Raw genomic sequence first — 26,473 nt, 5'->3', positions numbered from 1 at the left:
AGGATCCTGAAACCAGCAACAGGAATGCATTTCTGATTGCTTGTCTGAGCTTGGTCTCCTGGCAGCATCAGATATTTTTATCATGCCCTTTAATATCTATAACCCAGCTGGTAGTTACCAATGATAAATATTTGCGCTTAGACATATATTGATTTTTGTTTCTACCAGTAGTTACTTTCTTCTGATAAAAACTACAAGGATATAGAGACCTTTTACTTAATAGAAACTTTAAAGCCCTTGAATGCTTTCCTCTACCTGAAATAATGTTCCCTACACTTGATCACAGTCCAAGAAGAGGTGCGGCTGCAGCTGTCCCACTGCCTCAGCATCAGGGACTAGGGTCCACAGGTGAGACAATAAACACCTAAAGCTGAGGAAGAATGAATGCCACACCTCCCTCAAAGTTTGTTATGAACTATTAACCTCAGTGGGACTCTCGCTTTACGGGGTTGGCAATGCTGATGAAATGGCCACTGCGAGACAGCCTGAGAGGTGGAGACGTCTACAAGGAAGAGGAGCTTGGTCCAAGATGGCGGCTGCTGAGCTGCAGAGTGTGAAAGCACCTCAGCACGCCCAGCACGCTGGCTAGAGTGGCTGCTCAAAGCAGGCATTGCCAGGAGAGCCCAAAGCAGGACTGCCAAGTACACAGCTTGCCTGACAAGAGCACTGAAGCCTTCAGAGGACAAGGAGAGTGACATCAGTTTCAAGGCTTCCAAAAGGTGGGAAACTGAATTCAAAGGAGGGCTGGAGGAGTCTGAGCCGCCTGTGGATTGGACATCAATTCTGTATCCTTTCTGAAGCAGGAGGGAGAGCCAGAGATGGGAGGGGAGGAAGGGGATACCCAGGAGAGATAACTCATCGTGAGAGGAACAACCGCTACCAAAGGAAGCAAGGTCACTCTGCTCTGCATGGGTTCTCGCTGATGGAAACACTCACATGTTCTAGCCAGTCAATTGAAAAGCTTTTGGCCACCTCCCCTATTCTTATTTAAATGTCTAAATTACATATTCTCTTTAAATAAGAGCTAGAGAGGAAAAACGCTCCAGGCTCTAAAAGGAAATGTTCCTTAATACATTTTTCCCCATATTGGCAGCCTTAGAGAGTAGGATAAAGAGATTTTTACATGTTGTAACTTTAGACAACCCTAACAGGAAGAAGAACTCCTGCGGTATGCAATCTGATACGTGTTTTACGTGGTATGTAAGAATGACACATTTGCCCCTTAAGTCAAGAGCCTTTGATGTGTCTCTGGCAGAAGGCTTGGTAGGCGAGCCTAGAGCTGCAAGCAAGCGGGGCCCTTGTGCTTATTTCCCTCACACTCACTTTTTTCTTGACACCGCCTCCCCCGCCCCCCAGCAGTGGTGACCAAAGCCCATAAAGCTAGGGGAGTCTGTGCTGAGACAGTCCACTATTGCCAAAGGAGATGGAAACAAGCTGCAAGGAGTCCCTTCCCAAGAAAACTCACCCGTGACCTCTCCTTTCACAGAAACACCACAATTCACCCATTTACTAACTCAACTCAAGCCTACATGGCAAGCCTGCCCCAGATACTGCAGTGAACCCCTTCTTCAGGGAAAAAGACTCCTTTTGGAACTTTAACCCCCTGAAGCATGTCAAATCCATCAGGGGTGACAAGTCCCCACTGACACAGCAGAGACACGACATAGGCCAGTCTCCAACACGTCAAACAGAATTTACAAATGCGTTAAGAGTATAAAATAGAGATTTGGGGGTTGCTTCCATTTTTCTAAGATAAAACTTTGGACTCTGCCCAGTGATGGAAGGATCCTTAGTATGAGAGGACTGGTGGCTGAGAGCCCCAGGCAGCTTCAGGATGGGGACAAAGGTATGCTAACTAACAGGGCAGGGACACTCCACCAGCACCTCCAGAAAGGAGAAAGGGCCTGAATGTAGAGAGGCTATGTATGGCCAGTGACGTAATCAGTCAGCCTACATAATGACATCTTCATCGAAAAAGGCTGGTCCTGGAAACTTCTGGCCAGCTCAACACTGGAGGTACTTGGAGGGTGGAGTATGTGTCTGAAAAATGACGAGAAAGTTCCAAGAATGTTAATTGGTGATTATGAGGAGGCAAAATCACAATACTGAATCTATAAACAACGGGACCAACTATACATGCACACTTGCCGATAATGTGAGTGTTCTTCTGACTCAAACCCTGCACAATAAAATGCAGATGTGTTTGATTACATACCAATAAGAAAACTGGAGGCAGTAGGATGTCGCTGTGGGTAAAGCATTTGCCATCCAATGATGTAAGTCTAAAATCTCCAGTACCCAGACAAAGGTGGAAGACAACAGCAGCCTCCACAAGTTGCCCTCTGACCTCCACATGTGTGCCATACATGCCTCCTTCCCTCCCCCTGCAATATCATACACACACAATAATAATATATAACAGTAATAAATAGTAATAACAAATCTTAAAAGAAAAAGTAGGAAAACTTAATGCATAGGGGGAAACCAGCAGTCAAAGAAGGACTAACAAAGAAACTGCCTGCAAATCCATCACAGATTAAAAAGCCCCATGTATTACTCCTAACGAGGACCCAAACTTGCTGCCTAGAACCCACATGTGGCAATTTACAACTGCCTGGAATTCCAACTCCAGAGGATCCAGTGTCTCTGGCCTCCACAGGCACCACACACATATGTACATAACACACACACACACACACATATAAAACTAAAAATCAATCTTTTCAAAGGTACATCATCACAGGCAAAAATTAGTAGAAAAAAAAAGGCACAAAAATGTCCTTTGTAAGGAGAGCGTAAGGTGGGGCACAGTGAAACCCCCCCTATGTGAGTGGGGGAAGGTTTCCATTGTGGCTATGAGAGAATCGACAGAGGCACTTGAGGAAGTCCAAAGCAACCTGGCTACCTGCAGGTGGGGACAGGGAGGGAGCTGACTGGTCATGGCCAGGGCTATCCAGCAGGGACAGAGAGAAGAGCAGGGCAGGACAGCTGGGCCCACCCCACCCCAAGTTTAGAAACATCTTAATGAGAGAAAGAAAATTTACTCTGTAAAATATTGGGAAACCTAGTATTCCTGAGTGGATTCTTGTTTAAACAAAGCATACTAGTTTTTCCCCTCAAAGATCTAAGTGAAAATGTTATTTTTTATTTGCTGATGATACTCAAGAAAATAGAGTACTCTAACATATGTGCTTATGTTTTTAAATATTATCATTGCAGTGTAATGGTGATGTCTGAATGATTTAAAAAAAAAAAAAAAGAATTAGGAGAGAGAGACAGGAGAATCAGGAGTTAAAAAGCCAGTCTTGAAGACAAAGCAAGTTGGAGGCCAGCTTGGGTTCCATTAGACCTTGTCACAAAAAAATAAAATAAAAAAAGAGAAAAGAGGAGACTTAACAAAAGAATTTTGGATTTAAGGGGGGAATGGGGCTGTGGCCATGGCTTGGCAGGCAAGCATGCTGGCCCACTGAGGACCTGAGTTTGAATTCATACCTTCTACATCACACATACCACACACACTACACACCACACACATACACCCTATATTCCCCAAACAACACCACTCACACCACAGAATAAACACTGTCCATATACACTACACACACACCTCACACACACCTCACACACAAGCAAAAAGTAAAAAGAAAAGGTGTTGCTAAGAAAATTATGGTCTGCAACTGCTTTTAGCACGCATTTATACAGTTGTAAATGTTGTATATGTTTAAATGTTTTATATTTATTTATGTCTGTGTGTGTGTGTGTGTGTGTGTGTGTGTGTGTGTGTGTATAGGCATGTGTGCCACAGTGCACATGTGAGGGTCACAGGACAACTTTCAGAAGTTGGTTCTCTCTTTCATGTGGGTTCCAGGGACCAAATCCAGGCTATTGGGTTTAAAGGCAGGTACTGTTAGTTGCCGAGCGAGCTTGCCAACCCATGTTGTGCATATTAAATAGAAAATTCGGCTGGCACTTCAGTTGTCTATTAAATATTACTATTATTTCAGTGATATGATTTATATTGAGCATTTACATGTTTAATAAGATTTTATCATATTTCATAATCAGTAATCATAAAATTATAAAATGTGAGCTATTTAGCATATACACTAAAAACTGAAGACAAAAATTTTCTACATAATAAATGATAAACAGAGGTCAAACTGGCTCATAGTTTAGTTGATTAGAAAAGAGTATATTTAGGGGGAGATAACTATGAGCTGGTGCAGTTATTCGCAGTTCAGCAGTTAGTCAAAGTACAGAATAGCTATATACTGTAAGATTCCTCTTACAGGAGATATTCAGAACAGTCGATTCTGTAGACACTGATTGGTACGGCTGGGGATGGAGATGGAGAATGAGTACAAATGACCTGGCAGGGCCCAGTCTGGAGTCAGGGCAGCATCCACCATGTGACTGTGGTAGTGTTTACACACAGGCGAGCAGTGCAGTATATGAACTACGTCTCAGCAACATTTAAAAAAGTGCACCTACAGTGTGCTGACTTTATAAGAAACGAGAGAAAATAAAGTCTGCATGGTTTTGGCCTTGAGTAAAACAAAGAAAAGATGACCCAGAAATGTATTTAAGGGGGTGGGCAAATTAGACATGATAGGCAGGAGAGTGGAACTAAGAGGGGGAGGGTACATGGCGTCTGCATGTATCCTGTTGCGCAATTCTACTTTTAGATTATATTAAAATAAATACACATGTGAAAGTGGGAAGACAATCCTAACAGGGACGCTGGCAGCTCTGCCTTTCAAATGTGTGATGGTCTCTCTGGGAGAGGCAACCCACGCAACTTCTAAGCTAGTCTTTGAAATATATTCCCTTGGGTTGAAATTGTTTGTTTTAGCTCCAAACAAACTGCAAAGTCTAAACAGTAGATTTATCCCCCAGAGGAATAAGTTAGCAATCCTGAAACTATTTTCTGTATAGTCTAAAGTTGAAAAAAAAATAAGTAAATACACTTTGAGCAATGAGAGTGTGTCCCTCAGTCCCAAAGAAGGGACATACAGACATGGGAAGGCCAAGGACAGAACAGGCCCATGTGAGCATGAGCCATGACTACACAGGGAGGAGGAGGGGCAGGTAAGGATACAGACACAGAGGTGCAAAAGCAGACACATCACACTTCCCCCTTTCCCAGAATCAAGGAGCACACATACAGACTTGGGGTCCTGAATAGTACTGTCTCCTATGAGGAACAAGAACCGGATCTAAAAATAGAGTTAAAAAAATAAGCAACATGTTTATTTCACTTATGTGAAACCAAACTGTTTTAAAATTTCAACATTGCTTTTTTAATTTGGAGATCTCTACATATACATAATGAGGTGTCTTGGGAATGAAACCCAGAGCTAAATATGAAATTCATTTGTTTCATCTATAGCTTATAGCTGGAAGATAATTTTATAAAATATTCCCAGTGTGGCTTTCTTAATGGGCCTCCTCACATCATGAGGTGTGATGAGTGCTCGATACAGCTTGCATATGAAGTGCCCTCCCCCAGCAAAGACTCGTGTGTTGAAGACTTGGTCACGGCTTGTAGACTCCAACACTGACAAGTGACTGCACCGTGAGAACTCTTCAAGGACCAAGAATTGGTTTTAGGGCTAGAACTGGAAAACTACAAGATGAACACAAAACATTTTCTTCTTTCAGAATTTTTTTTAAGCATAAGAGAAACAATATGACACTAAGATAGAGGAATCATACTTGGGAGCTGGCAGGGCCGAGGTGGAAGAGGTGGGTCACTAAGGGGCATGTCTGAGGGGCTACGTCTTGTCCTATTCCTCCCTTAGTTGCCTTGTGGTGGCCACAAAGAGACAGCTCTGCCCCCACAAACCTTCCCACCATCGCTCTCTGCCTGAACCAGTGAGTGGCCTGACCTGAAATTCCTGGAACTATGAGCCACAATACACCTGTTCTCTCTTTAGATTTTCTCAAGCATTTGACACAGTGATGAAAAACCTAATTTACATCGTGCCCAAAACGTTTTGAATATTGGAACATTTTGGACTGTGATATTAGGCACTCTTGACTTGTAAGTGATTCGGATGAGGGGCACCAGTGAATGCTAAAACACATGCAAAACTTGAGGAGTTACAGACACTTACACAACCTTAGAGTACATCTTAACAAAACAGTGCTGATGCCAAACAGGAAGGCAGTTAACTGTACTATATAGACTGGGCGGACACTTCCTAAACAACGCCTCAAAGCTAATAGCACCAGTAGGACAATTCAAGACTGTGCCTTTTGCCACACACTGAAAGGAACACACAAAAACACCATACCTGCATCTTATGAACAAATGCAAACTTGGGGACATTGTACTATTTAAGATTTGTATTAGGTAAAGAGGCCTTATGTCATGTTAGGCAAGGCCTAGGACATGTATCAGAAACAACCTTGCATTGAACATTGATGGTTTTTCCCTAAATCCCTACTTTTTAATCATCTGAAAACTGATGGGTCTGAAAATTGTCATATATCTTCACATTTTATTGGCTGGAATTTTCTATAAATTTCTTATTACTTAAATTCTATGAAATATTTTAAGTTTTCCAGTTAATATTATAACTTGGGTAGATACTTAATTTGATACTTGAATTTGCCATTCTTTCAGTAACTAATGATAGTTTTGTTTTGGGGGCTTTTGTTGTTGTTGGTGGTGGTGGTGGTGGTGGTTGGTTGGGTTTTTGGTGGCTTCTAACAAGATGATTGGTTCTGCCCATTTTGTGATTGCTTGTTGCTCTGAGACTCGGACTTCCTGATCTTGGCAGAAAAGAGTCAATCAATGCATTTGAAGTTCAGTTTCTGTAATCATACTGAATCTCAAGTGGCTATGAGAGACCCAAGAAGACATATTTTGGGTAGGTTCAGAAACTGCAAAGGGGGCCAAAAGAAACAAACCAATAGAAAGATAGACAGAAAGATAGAAAGATAGATAGATAGATAGATAGATAGATAGATAGATAGATAGATTTGTTTATTATATATACAGTGTTCTGTCTGCAGGTGTGCCTGCCCACCAGAAGAGGGCACCAGATTACATTATAGATGGTTGTGAGCCACCATGCGGTGTTTGGTGGTTGAACTCATGACCTCTGGAAGAGCAGCCAGTGCTCTTAACCACTGAGCCTTCTCTCCAGCCTAAAAATATAATTCTTATTCCTAAGAACTCCTAACCATCTTAAAGACGTGCCTAGGAGAGCTTTCCAGTATAAATAAGACTATGAAATTAAGAAATCAATCCATCACTTCTCTGGCCCACCTGTGCCTAGTTTTGGTTTTTCCGTCCTTCTATTTACAGTTGCCAGTGTGGATGCATCAGTTGGCTATTCCTGCCCCCCAACCCTTCAGTGAACCTGGCAAGACGTGTGCTAACTTTCCCTCCTATGTGTCAGAGGTCAAAGGCATGTCAGGATAAAAATATCACAGAATAAGATTAATGTTATAAACTAGAAATCAAAATGGTATCTCGCTAGAGTAAGTTAGCATTATGTCAACAGTTGGCATTTAATAAAAATAAAATGGGAAGAATGCCATGGAATTAGAGGAGAAAGCTGGGGTATGGTAGAGGGCCAAAGCAGGGAGGGGTATAAGAACAGCTGAAGAAAGGGAGACTACAAGGCAATTGCGGGGAAATGACAAGTTTAGAAAAGCAGTATCAGCATATGCAGGGGGAGGTGATCCCCCTCAGGAACAGTCATAGGGCAGGGGAGTAATGGGAAAATGGGGGGGAGGGGAGGGAAGAACGGGAGGATACAAGGGATGGGATAAACATTGAGATGTAACAAGAATAAATTAATAAAAAAGAAATTAAAAAAAAGAAAAGCAGTATCAGCCAGGCATTGTGGTAAATTTGACCATAGCGTTCAGATGTCTGAGACAGGAGAATCACAAGTTTGAGACCTTCTCAAAAAAAAATTATTTTGCACACTACCAGAGGAGAAAGGTAAAACACTAACCCAGCTACAAACCCTCCTATTAACAACAATGACTTGCCTGTAAGATATGCTGGTGCAATAGTGGTGCAGAGCTTGTGGGAATACCAAACCAACATCTGATAGAACTTAAGGCACATTCCATGAGATGGAACCCACACCCAACTGCTTGAGTGACTGAGAACCTACGACGAGATAGGTCACAGACCTAGAGGAACTCCAAACACTACTGCTCTGCTGAAAGAACACGATAAAATCACTCCTAATGACGTCCTGCTGTCCTCAGAGATCAGATCTTACTCAGCATCATCAGAGAGGCTTCCTCCTGCTGCAAGTGGGAACAAAAGCAGAGCTCTACAATGGCACAACAAAGTACAAGGAGACCCTGGACCACTCAGTCCTCGAGGGATGTCTCCATCAAATCCCTCACCTCAGGGCTATGGAAGAGGAGGCAGAAAAAGTGTAAGCACCAAAGGGCATGGAGGACACCAAGGAAATGGGGCCTTCTAAACACAGCAAAGGCTGGCACACACATGATGTGTGACAGCATGCCAAAGGCCTATGTGCGTCTAAGCCAGACGGGGTCCTAGCGCTGAGAGGGGAAGTAGATACAAGCCACCATCACCAACTCAGAAGCTATCTCCAATTGGTAATTTTTCACAAAGGAAAAAATTCATTTTATCCACTGGGTCTTACTGTGGATGTGAATCACTCTTAAGGGAGGGCCACATCCATGCCCAGAACAGCCAGCACGAAGTGAACTCAGTGATGGCGGGAAAGTTTCTTGTCTCACGGTGCACTGTCTATTCTGTTCATTATTTGTTTTTCCTTATACGGTTTTTGCATTTACTTTATGTTTTCTGCTGTTGTGCTTTCAATGGGATTTCTGTGTACATATAGGTGCATGTGTCTCTGCATCAGTATGCATTTCTTGTGCTTTTTCATTGGCTCTTTTTCTTCTGTTAGTGTGTTTCTTTCACTTCAGTTTGCTTTTTGAAATACGGCATCTATATAAAGAGCAGGAGAAAAACTAAATACAATTCCTAGATTGCAGGTAGACTTAATTTCTCAGTGGACAAAGACACAGCAGGGGATTGAAACTCTGTAACTGACATGTGCAAGTCAGCAGTTTCTCCAGTAACCAGAGTCGATCCTTCGAGATTTATGATTCTAGAAGTGCAGTTTCGAACCCTGTCTAGCTGAAAGGGGAAGAGAGCTGGGGCACAATGGAAAGGAGAAATCCTTAGGGAGGTAAAATGTGACTCTCCAAGCTGACTTGCAATGAGTAAAGCTAAGCTCATAGGCCAACTTGCCAAAAACAACAGTAAAGTCCTTTTGACCACAGTTGTAAGGGCTATAGTTTTATGTTTCGACTGAAAATAACTATTAAAAATCGTAAGGCTATATATCATTCAGAGTGTGATGAAAGTATGTTTATACAATAAATGACGCTTGTGTTGCATTAAGAAATAGAGCCCTCTCCTGCTTCTACCCAGCGTGCACGGGAAGGGCGGCGCCTCAGAGGAAGAAAGTCCAGAGGATGTGTAAAGGCTAGGGTGTTTGTTTTCTTTTATTTATTTGTTTGTTTTAGAGTCTCTCTATGTAGCCCTAGCTGTAGTCCTGTAACTTGCTATGTAGACTAGGCCAGCCTTGAACTCAGAGATCTGCCTGCCTCTGCCTCTGAATGCTGTAATTAAAGGTGTGCGCCACTGTGCCCAGCTAATTTTTAACTGTCAATGTTCCATAACCTAGAATCATAAGAGCCTCAGCTGAGGAACTGTCTGGCTCAAGTTGGCCAGTGGCATGTCTGTGCTGGATTGCCTCAATTGTATATTGCTGTAAGAGGGTCCAGCCTGAGTGCAGGCAGCGCCATCTCAGAGGCTGGCCTTGGCCTGTGTGACAGTGCAGAAGGCTAGCTGAGCAGAGGCAAGCCAGCGGGCCACAAGGCCATACGTGTTCTCTTTGCTCTGGACTGTGGATGTGTATGCCTAGCTGCTTGAGTTCCTTGCCTTGGCTTCCCTCCAATGACGAATTATAGTCTACAATATAAGCCAAGTCAACCCTCTACTCCCTTGTGTTGCTTTAGGTCAGAGTATTTTATCACAGTAAGAGAAATGAAACTAGAACAGGATGTTTCCAGCTGCAGTAAATAAAAACCCAAGCTGAGGGGACTTAAACAACACCTCTGAAGATTTTATGTACATGGAATCACCTAGAAACTCTAATTTAGTAGGACGAAGGCAGGGTCTGAAATCCCAGTAGGCTCACAGGGGATGCTTCTGCCAGTCTATGGACTGCAATTTCAATCCCAAATACCTAAGCCACAAGAAAATACACAGGTTAACACAAATACAGGGGCTAACTGAGTGGTTAAGAGGCCTTACTTCTCTATCAGAGGACCAGAATTCAGACCCCAGCACCTATATCAGGCAGCTAACAAATGCCTGTAATTCCAACACTGAGGGATCCAACATCCCTTCAGGCCCTATGGGCACCAGCACTCACATGTGTGCGCGCACAAACACATAGATTGAAATAAATAAATAAATAAATTGTTTAAACTTTCTTTTAAAAATATAAATGCAACACCAGAAATAAGACTTTTCTTTAATGTCATCAAGGATTTAGTGGCCACATTTAGTGGACATGGCCTGGGAAAGAGAGTCTCACTCAAGAACAATATTCCCAGACTAAAAGATGTTCAGGCATCCCAGAATTAGATCATTTGCTCATGTCTGAACTGCTAGGTAGTAAGAGCATTAAGGTGATCCTTGGACACATCAGCTCAAGGTGAGGATGGGATCCGCTTTCCTGACACAAGGCTATAATGTGCACAGAAGAGAAAGGACCAACAGTGTACAAGTCCATTGACAAGGAGAAAAGAACAGGTGTTTCAGCGGCTAGACACAACAGCCAACACACAGATTTTGTTTCCCCCCCCTTCCCCCATGGAGCAACATCATCATTTAGTTCTGAACCCAGGCATCATCTTTCCCTAGAAACCCATTTTACTAGAGCACCTTTAAATTGTTTACTGAATTCTCTAAGAAGATGCTGAAGCTGCATCTTAGTGAAGATGCCTGACTGCCATCGAAGTGAGCCCCTGCAAACAATACCGACAGATATGGTGCAGCTGTTGAAGCAATTTCAAAATAACTGTCAATACAAAATGTGAAAGAAGGCTGCATCCGTAGGCCCAGCTACTTGGGAAGTTTACTTCAAAATGTTTAAAATTATAACATAAGGAAGATAACAATAGCAACAAGATTATAGTTATGTAACCATAAAGCAGTAAATAAGTGCCTGTTTTAGAAGTACAGATAAACAAATGATCAGTAATTTGTGGCATGGTCTTGAATCTACTGCTCTTTCCATACAGGGATAATCTTCCCCAAACACTGATCTTAAGGTATGGGAACTGTGGTTTAGTGAGACCGCCTTTTGCCAGACACAGCGGCACAGGCATATGATTGCAGCCCTGGGGAGGCACAAAAAGAAGAACTCAAGATCAAGGCCATAAGAAACTACATAGTGGGTACAAGGACAACCTAATCTACATGACATTACCCTGTCTCTAAAGGCAAGTGGGGATGCAGCTTAAAGATCCAACGGTTGTCTAGCACGAACAAGACCATGAGTTCAATTCCCAGGACCATAAAATAAACAAAGCTGGTTTTAAAGTTTATTTTCCTCTAGTAATAGTACGGAGAACATCTTATAAAGGAAAACATCTAAAAGACACTTTAGGCGCCTATGTCATCAAGGCCAAACATCAGCTGTTTAATTGAAACAACAACAACAAAAAGTTTCACCTAAACTACAGCAGAGACCCCTGAAGGGAACGGCAAATATATGAAAGTGGGACTGGGGATGTACCTCAGTTGAGGGAGTGTTTGCCTCGCTTACATAAAGTCCAGGGCTCAGTCTCCAGTACCACATAAGCCAGGTCATGGAGCACCCCACAATCCCAAAACTCAAGAAGTAGAGATAAAAAGAGGAAAAAAGGATGAGACGCGCCCAAGAGCACTGCTCTAGTTCACAGATGTAATTTCTCAGTAGAAAGCCCTCTCTTCGCTCACACAACATAAAGGCAAACATTCCAGTCATAATTGGCAGGCTGCCCAGACAGAAGTAGTAGTTATAATGGAGAGGTGTGCAAGCAGTTTGCAGATTGGGCTCACCATTCCCCCCAGGAGTCAGCAGTACCATAGCAAAGGGAGAATTCTTATTTCAAAGAATGATACACAATATACATTACTATAGAAGACTTTGTTCAGATGTGGGTCTAGGCTGCTCAACCTGAATTTAACTGATAAATAATCTAAATCATTGCACAAACATCATCTAATGAAATATAAAAAATTGAAGATTATTGACCGTAAAAGTTGAAAAACAGGTGTTGGGAGAGATGGGTCAGAGGTTAAGAACATTGACTGCTCTTCCAGAGGCCAAGTTCAATTCCCAACAACAACATGGTTGCTCACAACCACCTATAATGAGATCTGGTGCCCTCTTTTGGCCTGCAGGTGTACATGCAAACATAACTCATACATATTAAATAAATAAATCTTTTCTTTTTTTTAAGTTGAAAAGCAAGCAAGAGCTTAGCAGGACTTTAGCTTTCTAAACTCTTTTTAACATGCAATTTATTTACTGGCTCCTCCCAGCAACATGCTTCTTTAAATATCTACAATTAAAGCAGAACCTGAAACTTCAGTCAAACATCCAGCAGCTATTGCTTCTGAAAGTGTTATCCCACAGTGCCTTTTAGTGCTAGCTATACTCATGTTCATAAAAGTACAGTGTCGACTATGGATATCTTGGCCTACAATTTCAGGATGGGCCAAAGGCTGGAATATTTGAGGGGAGGAAATAATTTCCTACATATCATACTTATTGGCTGACCTGGGGTTTTACAAAGAAGGTACTTCGAAGCTCAAACCTTAAACCAATATATGCCAAACTGGTCCTGGAGAAACCATATTGTGCACATGACTCTTTAAATGCAATGTGCGCACTGTTAAATACACATCAGGCCCATTTTTACTGCACACACAACATTCCAAGGAAAGACTGTAGCATGTTTAGTCAGACTCTGCTGGCAGACACAAGTTTGTGTTCATAAAACCCCAAAGGCATCCTCACTTATCACAAATGAAGAATACATTACAGAGAGGTCCATCTTTACAGCCTACAGTACTTTGTGCCAAGCTGCTGGCCAGAAGGACCAGTGAGAGCTTACCTACTTTCAAGCAGTCTCCATCTCACGCCATAACTGACACTGGATAGTATTGTCCTCTCCTGTCTCTAGCATCTATAGTCCATGCTTCTCTCAATGCCTTTCACTTGTTCCTCTAGTTGGAGTCCTTTGTTTCTCCAGAGTTGCATTCTCCAATCTATCCTCTGGAGTGGTGGCACTCAAACACTTTAGCCTCTGAATTCTATATCCTTCAAAACTCACTGAGGATTCTACGGAGCTTTTAGTGTCTGTATCCACCAATACTTACCATTTTAAAGCTAAAAGGAAAACAAATGTCAAAATACAGGCAATGTGTTTTGAACAGGACTCTAATGATTCTGAAAGTTATAGCAGGAATTGACAATTAGGACTTCATTGACTGACTTAAAAGGTTTCTTTACAGGAAAAGAAACAACAGAGTTAAAAGATGACAAAGTAAGAAAATCCTAGCCAGCTATACATCTAAGAAGAGATTAAGACCCACAAAATGATTTTTTAAATTAAAATACAAAAATTTAAATTAAAACACCAAAAATAATAATACTAATTCAATAGATGGGCAGGACAACTGAACTAAACAGGCACCTTCAAAATAACATTCAAAGATTTGGACACCAAGGAAAGGCAAATCAAAACTATAATGAAATTCCATCTCACCCCAATCAGAACAGATATCATCAAGAAAACAAAGAACAACCAGAATTGGTACAAGATGAATGCTTAGAGTTTGGCTGGCTTTCTCCTTATTCAGTCTGGGACGTCAGCCATGGGATGCTGTCATCTGTATTTAGTTAGGGTTGGTCTTCCCACCTTACCTTACTCACTCTAGAAACTTCCACAGACATGCCCAGTGATTTGCCTCCTATGCGAGTCTATATCCTGCCAACAGTCATTAACCATCAAGCAGGTTGTTTCAATACAGATGTCATCAGTGCTGGATGCTCTAAAACTGCCAAGTTAGGAAAGGAAACACATAGGCTACATTTTTCTAAGAACTTTTAGGTCCTGAAGCTGTGAGTCTTTAAAACGATACACAGAACAGCTACTATTGCCTGTATCTCTACTGGGCCCTCACACAGCACACTGTAGTGGGTCAGGAAAGCCTTCCTCTCAGACTTCCCAGCCTCCTGAACCACAAACTGAATGATTTTTACTCTTTAGAAATCATTTACTCTGTGGCATTTCGCTACAGCAACAGAAAGCGCTATAAAGACAGAGGATTTTATCATCTGGAGTGGCCACTTTTCAGAATTTCTCCAAAACAATGTTGGTATAGTTAAAAATGTACCGTGCATCTGTAGTATAAAGACAAATATCAGCTAACTCCAGAGTTAAAAAAGCTTCTCAACATAATGACTGGAAACCCTACGAAATGCTGGCTTACACAAGTACTTGCCAGACATTTACAGAGATAAACACTGGTTGGGGCTAATTAACAATTGAAGAGTACTCTATAAACATAAATGCTAAATATTTATCTTTAAATAACCACACTGAGTTATTGCTAGATCGCAATTGTACTCACTCTTCACAGAAAGAGAGCCTCATTACAGTCCTCAAAACTAACACTAGCCTGAACTACCTCTGATCGCTCACAACTATCACTTACAAGTTGTTTTTTAAAGAAATATTAATACTACTTGTTGGATGGGTGGCCTGCCTTCTGGTACTCGAGTGGAAGGGTGTCCACAACTCCAAGGGCTGGGAAGGTATCCCAATCCTGAGGTGGGACAGTGTCCCAGGGGTATCCTGAGGCACAGGAGCCCAAGAACCTCACAGCTCTGAGAGGAGGCCTCCTCAACAGAGATGATGCAACTTTCAGGAAAGGGTTACCCCAAACCCTGAGGAACTGAGGGGCCTTAGAGCCGTTCCTCTTCTTCTCCAAACCACACTAACACACGTATTCCCTTCCCAGCTTCCCAGGTGGATCCCAGGTACGGGGCACCCAAAGCCTCTCCATAGCCAAGCACCATCCTCCTCTCATGATTCAATTACAAAGCCCCACCAAACATAATGCTCATGCTCAACACTCACTTTCTCTCTCCAGAGCCTCAGGGAACTTAAGCCCCTTATCTTTGACCTTTTAAGAAAAAATATTCTATGCCCCACATCTTCTCCCTTTAACATCCCCATACTTGCAATTTAAAAACCCAATGGAACCTATTGCTTGGTTCAGGATCTCCAATATTAATAAGTGGATGGTCCCTGAGGAACAACACTGAAGGATGAGCTCTGGCACACACACACACAATATGTTTACACTCTCACATGCACACACATATACACATTCACATTCATGTACAGACACACACACATGTGTACACTCACAGTGGTGCAAAAACACTCTCTCTCTCTCTCTCTCTCTCTCTCTCTCTCTCTCTCTCTCTCTCTCTCTCTCACACACACACACACACACACACACACACACACACACACACACACAATGTCATTCTTTTATCCCTATACTATGGACATTACTAATCCAGTTCAAGACATAACTATCCCTTCCTCACATATACAACATATATGTACAAGAAAAAAAATTTTTTGAGGCATGATGCCTATAAAAACTACCTCCTGCTTTAAGTCCCTAGGAGCTTTAGTTAAATTCATAAATAGACCATTGTATTGGCTACATATGACAACACTGTGAAAGTTTCTCACAGCACATACTGGGTTTCAGGAAACCTCAAGACAGGGTGTTAAGAGGCCACCTAGATTTCAGGTGTTCTCTAAGAGAGGCTTGAAGTCAAAGTATTTGGACATTACCTTAAGGCAGCATATTTATCACAAGATTTAAGTTAGTATACACGTAGCCTTGTCTGCTTTAAGAATACAGAAATCCAGTGTAACATTTCCCAAAGGACAGTGAATGCATGCTGAGAAAATCAAAACGAAAATGAGGAAACGTGAAAATGTTAAGATTATCTTTCACTATCAAAGAAAAGCCAAGAGCAGGATGCTCCTTTGAACCTAGCCTCGTACATACAGTTCCCTGACTTCAACTCCTAGCAAAATAAAGAAAGAAAAAGTAAGGTTGGGGAGATGGCTCAGCAGGTAAGAGCTCTTGCTGCTCAACATGATGGCCTGAGTTCAAATCCCTAGAATGCACGCAAGAGCAGAAAGTGGTCACACACTTGCCAGTAATACCCACTGCAGAGTAGGGGAGGGAACAAGAGAACCGCTGGGGCTTGCTGGCCAGCCAACCCAGCCCACATCCTCCTCTGGCCTCTGTGCACACACACAGCATGTGCACCATTATACACAAGAGTGCATATACTGTACACTCACGCACACACACACATTTTAATAACAGGAGGCAAAGGGGAGTAAGGAAATCGTTCAAATAAGAACTATGTAACTTTTAGTATGCTCTATTTTAAAGTGTCTAAGTTGTGCTGGAAGAGAACTTAAACCACACCTATCATGTATTTTCATGAAACTATTTCCACAGTCACTGCACTAAGTACACTCATTAGCTCTAAAATCTCCCCCCCCCCAATACACACACACACACTATTTGCTGTGTTGTGATAAAACATAAGGTGGAGCCCTTGGCAAATGTAAAACATACAAGACCCTGTTGTTAATCCAGACCTTGTGTTATGTACACATTGCCAATACTGACTCATTTCTAGTATCTGAAATTTGCACCCTTTGACCAATACCTTCCCGTCCCTTGGGTCCTGGCCATCACCTTTCTGTTGCTAGGAGTTTGACTATTTTAGATTCCACATGTAAATGGGATCATGCTGTGTGTGTTCAACATTTGGCTTAATTTGGTATAGCATCCTCCACATTCCTCCACGTTACACAAACTGTAGGATTTCTTTTTAAGGTTGAATAGTATGCCATTGCATGTATACACCAATTCTTCTTTGTCAGTTCATGCATGAATGAACATTTAGACTGCTTCCATGGCTTGGCTTTTGGGGAAGATGCCACAGTGAACACAGGGTACAGATACTGCTTTGAGATCTTAACATTGCTGAGGCAGGCCTCAAACTCACAATCTTCCTGCTTTAGCCTCCCAAGTGCTGGGATTACAGACATGTGCCACTGGCACTGGGCTATGTATGTCTTTTCCAGTTTTTAATCAGTTTGCCTTTTGTTGTTGTCCAGGTTTTTCTGAGTCGTAGGGTCTCTTTATATATTGTGAGTACTAGCTCTGTCAGATGCGTGACTTCCAAACACTCACCCCTTCCATAGTTTGTTTTTTATTTCACTGATGACGATTTCATTTGTTGTACAGAAGCTTTTTGGTTTGAGTCCATTTGATTTGGATTGACTTTGTTTTGTTTTCCATGTTTGAGGACTCAGATTTCTCGGAGCAGCATTATGGTAGCACTCTGTAAGAGAGCCCTGATGCTGGATTCTTACTGGGCAGGTTTTTTTATATGAAACCAATGCTAACAGCACCTCACGGGACTTTGAGCAGCTCAGAGAATTAGAGGCACAGAGCTTTCCAATCATCAGCCAACCTCTAGGTTCAGCTGTAAAAGAGAAGCGTGGAGAGAGCAAGTCCTGACTCCCAGGTGGTTCTGCACACTTTAGAAGCAGTGCTAGGATGCTGTCCCTTCAAGTAGCACAGTTTAATAATATTTAATTAAACGCACATTTCAGAAACTGTATAATTAAGAATTATAAACTACCCCACAAATAGTGGATATCTACTTAACAAAAGACACTTTCCAAGAAAACATAGTCCTGTTCTCAGAAATTTTGTGATATAACCAGGGAGCCCAGACACAGAAAAAAGCTAAATGATACAGTAAGGCAAATAAATCATTTAAATTCCAAAAAGAAGTCCATAATGTTTGTGCCTCAATGGAAAGTGGAACCAGTTAGAAAGCAGAGGTAGACCAGTAGTCTACATGCATAGACAAAGACAAGCTAGGAGGAATACGCTGGAGCCAGAAGGGAGTGTTCCTGAGTACCTTATCAGGAATGTAATCACTAAACAGATACTGTAACCTAGCTATGAAGGCTACAAGTAGTGACAAAGCATGGGAGTGCTCTGTCCATATAATGCTGACAGTCTGATACTTTAGTTATTAGTGATACCACACAATGCTTCAGAGCAAAGGATGTGGTCAGAGATCGACTAGGAGAAAGTTACACTGTAACGGCATGTATCGTGCCATTATCTACGCAGCAAAGTCAGAAGCAAACTGGGGAGCCACTGAATAAAAACTCATGTTACTAGTGGGAAGTGACATCACTCAATTATCTTGGGTAGGTGGCCTCACTTCACTGCATCCCCGATCTCACTGAAAAACTAAAGGCCACAACTTAAGATCTTTTTTCTTTTCTTTTATTAATTCATTCTTGTTACATCTCAATGGTTACAACTTAAGATCTTCAACCAGAAAATGTACAGCCCATGGGGGACCTGATAACAAGTACACGCCACCGCTGACCACCAGGGCTGAGACTTGCTTTCATTTCTAACCTCTTCTCAGCAACAGATCTTTACATTACACTTGTGTTCATCAGTTTAACAAGTGTCTATCTCCGAAAGAGCACCCTCTCTCATCAAATAAGAGAGACCGTACAGGTCAGAGCTACACATGGCGAGGGGGTAACTGGAAACTGAAGGTCTAGGCTTTCCCGTTATTCTTCTCTGTGTAATCTATAGCCCCAGTGACAGAAATGGGGGTGCCACGCTATTCACACAGCAGCTAGAAACAGAAAAAGAACAGTAGACAAGAAATCCATTCTATCCTCTATTGTACCTCAGAGAGCGATTTGTCTCTACAGGTGACTTAGTCACAGAAGCCTTAAAGGCAAAGGCTATGTTTCATTCATCTTTATGACCTCACTGTGCCTAGCATAGAGGACATAATTGGACACAATTACTAAGGGTGGAATTAAAAAGAGAAAAAGTAAGAAAGTCTCAGGTCCAAAGAAATAAAGAGTTATGGGATAGAAGAGGCCTCAGGCAGAATTAGCAGCTATCAACACAGCAGAGGAAGAGGACAATGGAAGGTACAGCATAGTTTGTCCCTATGGTTTTAGGATAGAAAATGTACAAAGCATCTGGAGTGGGGTAACTGCTAAAATCAATGTGCAAAGGCTGCCTTTCGCAGAACGTAGCACATATTGTGTGAAGAACATTGTAGACATCCTCATTTCATTCCCATGCCCAGACAAGTCAGAAAGTGTGCCCATTTTATAACAGGAAACCCAAGAGTCACAGTCAGGATACACGCTTACTCAAGATCTTAACTTTAACAAGAGTGAGCTATCCATCAAACATCTAAATCTGAAGCCAATGCTGCACTCCACCAGGGCCCGGGGAGGCAGGCTGAAGTTGTGGGAGTGCCCAGACACGAAGCTTATTACAAAGATGGAACCAGGAAAATTGAAAGATGAACAGAGTCAAAAAAACAATGAGGTATCAGATAATGTCTATAAAGCAAGATGGCCAAAGGGAGGAGAGCCAGGTCCTCAAATGCACACCGCCTTCTCCGGACACAACCAGGACGCTGCCTTTATGAGTTTGCTGTCCAATTAAGGCAAAGACAATCACCCACTTTACCTCCTGTTTAAAAACTGTTGGTTTTGCAAAAATTTCAGATTTACCATAAAATTGCAAGGAGAATACCGAGTTCTCTTCTCCCAGCTCCCCCCACCATCTTACTCACTTAGTACTTCAAAGTACAATCAGCAAAACCAATGACCTATGCTCGTTGGAACACTGCTAGCTAAACCTCGCCCGCCTTAAGCAGTTACCATTAAAACTATTGTAACATCACTTTGGATCCCATCAATACATAAAAGTATAAACTGTCAGTATACAATAATAAAAACAGTTTTTAAAACATAAGCTCAAAAAAGATGCTATAGCTAAGGCTCCTTTTCTCTCTCTTCCTTTCCTTTCCCTCAGCTATGACTTTTAAGAGACAGAGATAGAGAGACAGACGGAATCAGCAAAGAAACGTGTGACAAAGTGCAGGAAAACCAGCAGAAGCCCCCACTGTCTTCTCCCAGTGGAGCTGCTAGGATGTGCTTAACTGGCTCAGCAATGACTCAGAACAGCATGTGCAAAGTGGCTCTGATCAGGAAAGTTGGCTCACTCCTTAGTGTCCTGACTTTTATTAGGGGTCAATCAGGAGGTCTGCACCACCCACTTAAATGACCTCAGCTAATTAGACTCCAGTCCCCAGAGCAAAATCGATGCTCACCACAAACCACACTGTTTGCATAAACTATGATCAACATGGTACCTGGGGCCTCAAGCCTCACGCATACAAAAGTACTTACGAGGTAGAATATTCCCAGGGCTCAGAGCTCATCTCCCAGGACCTAGCCAAGAACCAGACCCAAATGGAGCTTTTTCTGGAAATGAGCTAGATTAGAGCAACCCGAGGCAACTGAGTTTTCCCATTCTTCACGGTGCGTGTATTCCTGGGCTGCCTGATTCATCCCAGCACCAAAGGCTGCACCACCCTTCAGATACACCAAGGCTACCTTTCCAATCATTAACCTGTACGCATTTCTAGTTTCTGGCTTTAGATGACAATAAAAACACAGTTTCTCACATCCGAAAGGGCTACACAAATGAGAGGTTTCCTGGGATTTCATTAGCTGATGAAAAGCTTACTACACAGCTAGGTTTAAGGTCCATGGACAGAAAGTGAACAGGCTGGGAGAGCACGGTCTCCAGTGAGAGCAAACAGAAGGCCCCACAGAGCCTTCCTCTCCTTGGAGTCTGGGGTGTTTGCTATCAGTGACTTGTACGAACGGTCAGACTGACTCCAGAAGACTTATTTCCAGAGAAGCCACATGGCAACGATACACAGCATGGACTTGGACTCCAGTGGTTTAATACATTGACAAGCTATAATTTCTACCTCATAGAACATGAGATTCTCCTAAGAATGTAAGCTCTGAACATTCAGAAACAGGCAGAATGGCAAAAGTGGGCACATAAATTTCTATCACAAGTCAGAAGCACAAATGAGAACTTTGTAATTAACAAAAGTTTAATTATTTTAATGAATTTTAATATTTTTTAATGTTTTATTAGTATTGATGATAACGTAGGATGTTAAAATGAAGCCTACCTTGCATTATGGGACAGTGAAAGGTAAAAGAAAAGAGAAATTCTGGCCCATACAAAGCTGGGTCAGATTAAACTGAGGGGGTAAATCTGTACCTTTTCAAATAATAAAATATTTAATATTATTGTATTTTCTTCATTAAAAACAAAAATTATAGTTTCTTCTTGTTAATGAACTGAATGCCTTTAAATAGCAAAATGGAAAATACACATATTTTCACTTATTTTTCTAAAGTTTTAAGCATAAAAATGGATTATCACTATTTCAGGAGAAACATTGATAAACAATATGTTAGGTCCATGCATATTCCCAACAATCGCACAGCCAAGAACAGAGGGCAACCACAGGAAAAGTGTTTGCAGCCATGCCTTAGAATAATCTGAATCTCAGCAACTACAGGTGGAAAAAAGCTATTCCTACGTTCAGTGTCATCTGTGACCTATCTCACAATTACTTCCCACAAGAAGGTCCTACGTTAGTAATCTGATCCACAATTCACAGTGTGACATCACTGCTTTGTACACTGTCAGTAGAACGGGCGGTGAATGGGCTGTACAGCCTCAGTCACCACTGACTCTAGAAGGCAACGTCTAAATTTCTATCTCATAATGGATCCACCAAGCCACTATAAGCAGTGCCGGGATCCATTCCTTCTTCCACTACTACCATGATCGTGCTTTAAAGACAAAAGTTCTGCCCCACCGCAGCATGTGCCTACGCTCCCCAAAGCTTCAGAGGGAAAAAAGATGCCACCAGACTCCTGCAGCTCCGTTTCTCAAACCACAGCCTTACTGTATTCAACTCTATAAAATTCCCTCCTGAGAACACTTCATTCTATAACTCAAGTCCTCCATAGTATAATAACATATGTGTTTCCAGTGACGTCACTTAGAGTGTCTTTGATGGTAAGTGACTAATATAGACAAGAGCCATGACAGAATTAAAATATAAGCACATTCATGTCCACATGAGGACCAAAGGATGTCACCCTTCCCAAACAAAAGGTTTGCTAGTAGCTGGAAAGATAAGAGAAAACCTGAGTCATCACATTAACTACAACAAGGATGTCAAAATCAAAAGAAGCTATAACATAGGTTAATATATGCAAATTATAAACATATAAACCTAGCAAGTTACCATCAATAACATTAAATTAGCATAATTATTTATACAGCAGTGTGTGGATTACAAATGTAGGATACCTAATGATGTCCTAAGCATCATTTGTTATGAAGGATTACTCCTATTTCATCATATTCCGGGATAACAACACTGAAGTCAGCAATGAGGGTTCAAGGGAACATCTACAAAAGTAAGGTTTATGGCTTGAATAAGAGGAAACAGCCAATCACCTGACATTTGCTTTTGCTCTCAAAGGGGTGCAAATGTCAACATGGAAGCAGTTACAGGTCGTGACCTTGTTCACAATCAGCAGGCTGGAGAAGTCCTCCACACTTAGGACGCTCTAGAGCCTCGGTTCAAATGCCGATGAGCCACGGCCACACTACACACACAGCAGCGGAAGAAGCTGCCCAGAAAGCAGTGAGCAGTATCACTCGGTTCCAAATAACTAAATTTGATCAGGGACTACAAAAAAAATAAAAAGAAAGAAAGAAAAAAAAAAAGAAAGAAAGAGAAAAGAAATCATGCTTCATAGAAGAAGAATATCTAAACATTTATTTTTTAATATAGATATTTTAATTATAAAAAATTTAAATATTATTTTTAAATGGTAAAATATAAAATAAATTTTAAAAGGAAAGGACACTTTGAACCTTATGTAGCAAGCAAATGCCAGATCCAGCATTTGCTAGTCCTGAATTACTTGACTTAAAACAAAACAAAACCAAAAAAATGAATGTTTTATAGGCCACAGAAGAATTTCCAGCAAAATACAAAATTTAAAGCATTCCTTTCTTTAAGTTTGTAATTCTATCATGTGAAGAGCTTGGCTATTCTAGTAACTTGAGCAAAGAAACATAATTTGGATTATAAAATTCTAGCTCTAATAAAAATTCCTTAATAGTGGAGGAGGGGGAGAGTCAGTGCCTTAAAATAATACAAGAAACCATTAGATTCCTTGGTTTTTTGTTATTGGTGGTGGTGGTGTTTTGGTTTTTTGTTTGGTTGGGTTTTTTTGGGGGGGGTTGTTTTTTGGTGGTGGTGGTTTTGTTTTGCTTTTGTTTTGGTTTGGTTTGTTGACAGAGTCTCACTGTGCAGCCTTAGCTGGCTATACAGTGAATTCACTATGCAGACCAGGCTGGCCTTGAACTCACAAGAGATCCACCTGCCTCTACCTCCTGGGATTAAAGATGTGCACCTCCTAACTTCATAAGATGGTGGCCATGCTTGGAATACGGAGCCCAGGGAGAAGTACCTAGGTCAGGGATTGACAACTAGTGGCTTCTACAGCAGATCGCAGACACACCGACACTCCTCAGAGCCCAACCCTGCATACATGCTGCTTCAGAGAGCTCTGCATAAAACAAAGACTAGCCCTTTTTCTCACTCAGATAGATAAATGGTCTAATAAATTTCAAAGCATCAGCCTATAATTGCTATTTAAAAACAACAACAACAACTTTTAAAAAGCTAATTCTCACATTTAACACAGGCTTAGGTCAAGTAATACGATAAATTAATAAAAATGAGTATACAACTAATCTTAAATTTCCATTCAATTAAGTATCTCTTTGCAATATTCTTTAAATTTTTCTATTCTACTTAGTCATTAACAACATAAATTCAAATATATCAGTTTAAGCAACTATAAAATTTTAAAGATGACAATTCTCAAGATAAACTTTGTGATAGCTGATCTTAATCCACACTAAGAATTTCAGAGCCATTAAAATATGTAGAATGTTTGTGTGTGACAGTTTCTCTGACTTCTAACCTGGCTTTATAATTGAAAGGCTCTATGGTGGCTCACATGCAAAGACCCAAAGATATTAATTTCCTTGCCTGGGTGGGACATGGTGAAAACCGAAAAGCCTGGCTGGGTGTGGTAACCCACACCTGTAACCTCAGCACTAAGGCAAGGCAAGAAGGTCCCAGGGGAGGGTGGCCAGGGCTGGACAGCAGGCCTCTGTCTGGAAGAAATAAAAGCGAAGCCTAACAACACTCAATGTTCCTGAGGCAGTGAGCAAGCACAGCACTCCCACATGTAGCGGGGCGGGGTGGAACTCAATATGCGCTGCTGTGTTGTCAGCTGTGCACCACCAGCCCCAGCCATCTCCCCTCAGCGTTCCTGATCACAATGGCCACACCACACCAACAGCTCTTGTAAGGTTTTCTCACTGGCATTTCCACTGATGGTTGACCTCTGGCCACTGGAAGAAAACCAAAGCGGCACCAAACACAGTCAAAGAGGAACAAAGCCTAAAAGATTGACTTTACCAAGTCCACAAGATACACTGCCACTGCAAAGAAAGTGCACAGAAACAGGCGACTCTGTGGAGTTGTACTACTCCTTAATGGCAACCCCAGCGTGACACGTGTGATACAGTGAGTACAGTGTGGTGGAAACTGTCAGAATCACTGAAGTCTGCCCAGGTGTCAGGTTAGAAAGGAAAATAATCTCAGCAGACAGAGTAGCTTGGGAAACCAGACTCACTTGCTACAGCTGTCAAACTGTAAAAGGTTGCCTGCTTAATAGCCTTCTCTAAGTGTGTCCCTGGATGCTGTGAGGTCGTGACCTCAAGAAACAAAAGGAAAAAGAAGACTTACTGGGATTGAAAATTCCTCAGCCAGGTACTTCAGTAAGGATGCCCCTTTGGCCAAGAACTTGTTCCTTTCGTTGATGTTGCCTTGAAGCTGCGGATCGAACTCCCTCCTGACCACAGAGGTAACGGAGTCCACAATCACAAGCTGAACTCCGTTTGAAATAATCTCTTCCTCCAAAGATTCAAGTCTGGGAATGAAGAATTTGCAAGACAGTGAACAAATTTAAGACACAATGTTACTTATTTGGGTTTGGTTTTGTTTTGTCATGTTTTTCTTTTCAGAAGGAAAATGGTTTGAGAGAGAAGAGCCACACGCAGGATGGGCAAGCTATAAATGCCGGCAGCCTCTGGGAGGAGAGAGCTAGGGAAGAACCGCAACACCATGGCCTTTTGAGTTAGAGTCAGCCATGGAGGTCTGCAGACCTCCGCGAGGGGAGAGGACAGTTAGAGGCAACAACAGGGGAGCTCAGAGTCTGGCCGCACACAGGCTTGGGATTTAGACACTTATCCAGTAGAGAGATAGAAGTGGGGGAAGGAAAAGGCAGGTTTTTTGGAGTCAGAACTCACAGAAGCAGGCAGGCTTCACACTGAAGATCTGTGAGCAACTGCCAAGACATCATTTTTAAAACCAGAGTTAAGGGGCTGGAGAGATAGCTCAATGGTTAGGAGTACTTGTTATTCTTGCAGAGGACCCCGTTTGGTTCCCAGCACCTACACGGTGGTTCACACCCATCTGTAACTCTAGTTCCAGGGATTCCCACCCGCCCTCCTCCCACCTCCAAGGCACCAGACATGTAAGTGATGCGCATGCAAACATGCAGGCAAACCTTCATACGTATAAAATATAAAATAAATAAATCTAAAACAGCAACGCTATAGCATCACAAAAGCTAATCAACTTTAAAACAACAGCAAGCCAGGTCTGGCGGCCCAGGTCTGTGGTCCTCACTACTGGGGAAGATGAAAAAAGAAGTTTGCAGTTCAAGGCTAAATTGGGCTACAGAGGGAATTCCAAGCCAAACTAAGTAATGTAAAATGACCTCATCTCAAAAGAAAAGCTTTAAGGGCTGAGATGCAGCTCTTAGCTAGAGCACTCGCCTGACACACAAGAGGTTTTATCTCATTAACACATAAATAGTCACACACACACACACACACACACACACGCACGCACGCACACACACACTCGTGAGCACATACACGTGCACGTTCTTCCCTAAGTTACAGTGATGACTGTAAAATTCAGCACACATAACTTAGTTGAGTACTCCCTTCTGGAAAGAGAGACGATGTTTTCGTGTTGTCTTCCAATACTACAAAAGCTGTACATTTAAAGTAATACTACTTGTGGTAGCCAGTCTCCAAAATGAGCCCATCTTACTTGCATTTCCTGGTATGTCATGTCTTTGTATGACTATACCCTCTTTGTATGCAAATGTCCTCCCACGCTGTGCGAGAGAGCTGCTCTGTGTGACAGAACTTTATGACAAAGCA

General features: G+C 41.9%; 1 protein-coding gene across 2 annotated transcripts in view; it reads right to left on the bottom strand.

Annotated features, from left to right (window-relative positions):
- Positions 1 to 26,473, bottom strand: part of Rad51b (RAD51 paralog B) — a 507,656-nt gene that overhangs the window by 451,827 nt on the left and 29,356 nt on the right. For both annotated transcript variants that reach the window (XM_051148369.1, XM_051148362.1), the window contains exon 6: positions 24,984 to 25,167. In XM_051148369.1, coding sequence (XP_051004326.1) covers positions 24,984 to 25,167 — 184 coding nt within the window. The remainder of the gene's footprint in view (positions 1 to 24,983; positions 25,168 to 26,473) is intronic.

Source organism: Acomys russatus, chromosome 1 (genome assembly GCF_903995435.1).
Source record: "Acomys russatus chromosome 1, mAcoRus1.1, whole genome shotgun sequence".
NCBI classification, from domain to species: domain Eukaryota; kingdom Metazoa; phylum Chordata; class Mammalia; order Rodentia; family Muridae; genus Acomys; species Acomys russatus.
This window is presented reverse-complemented; position numbering and strand designations above follow the sequence as displayed.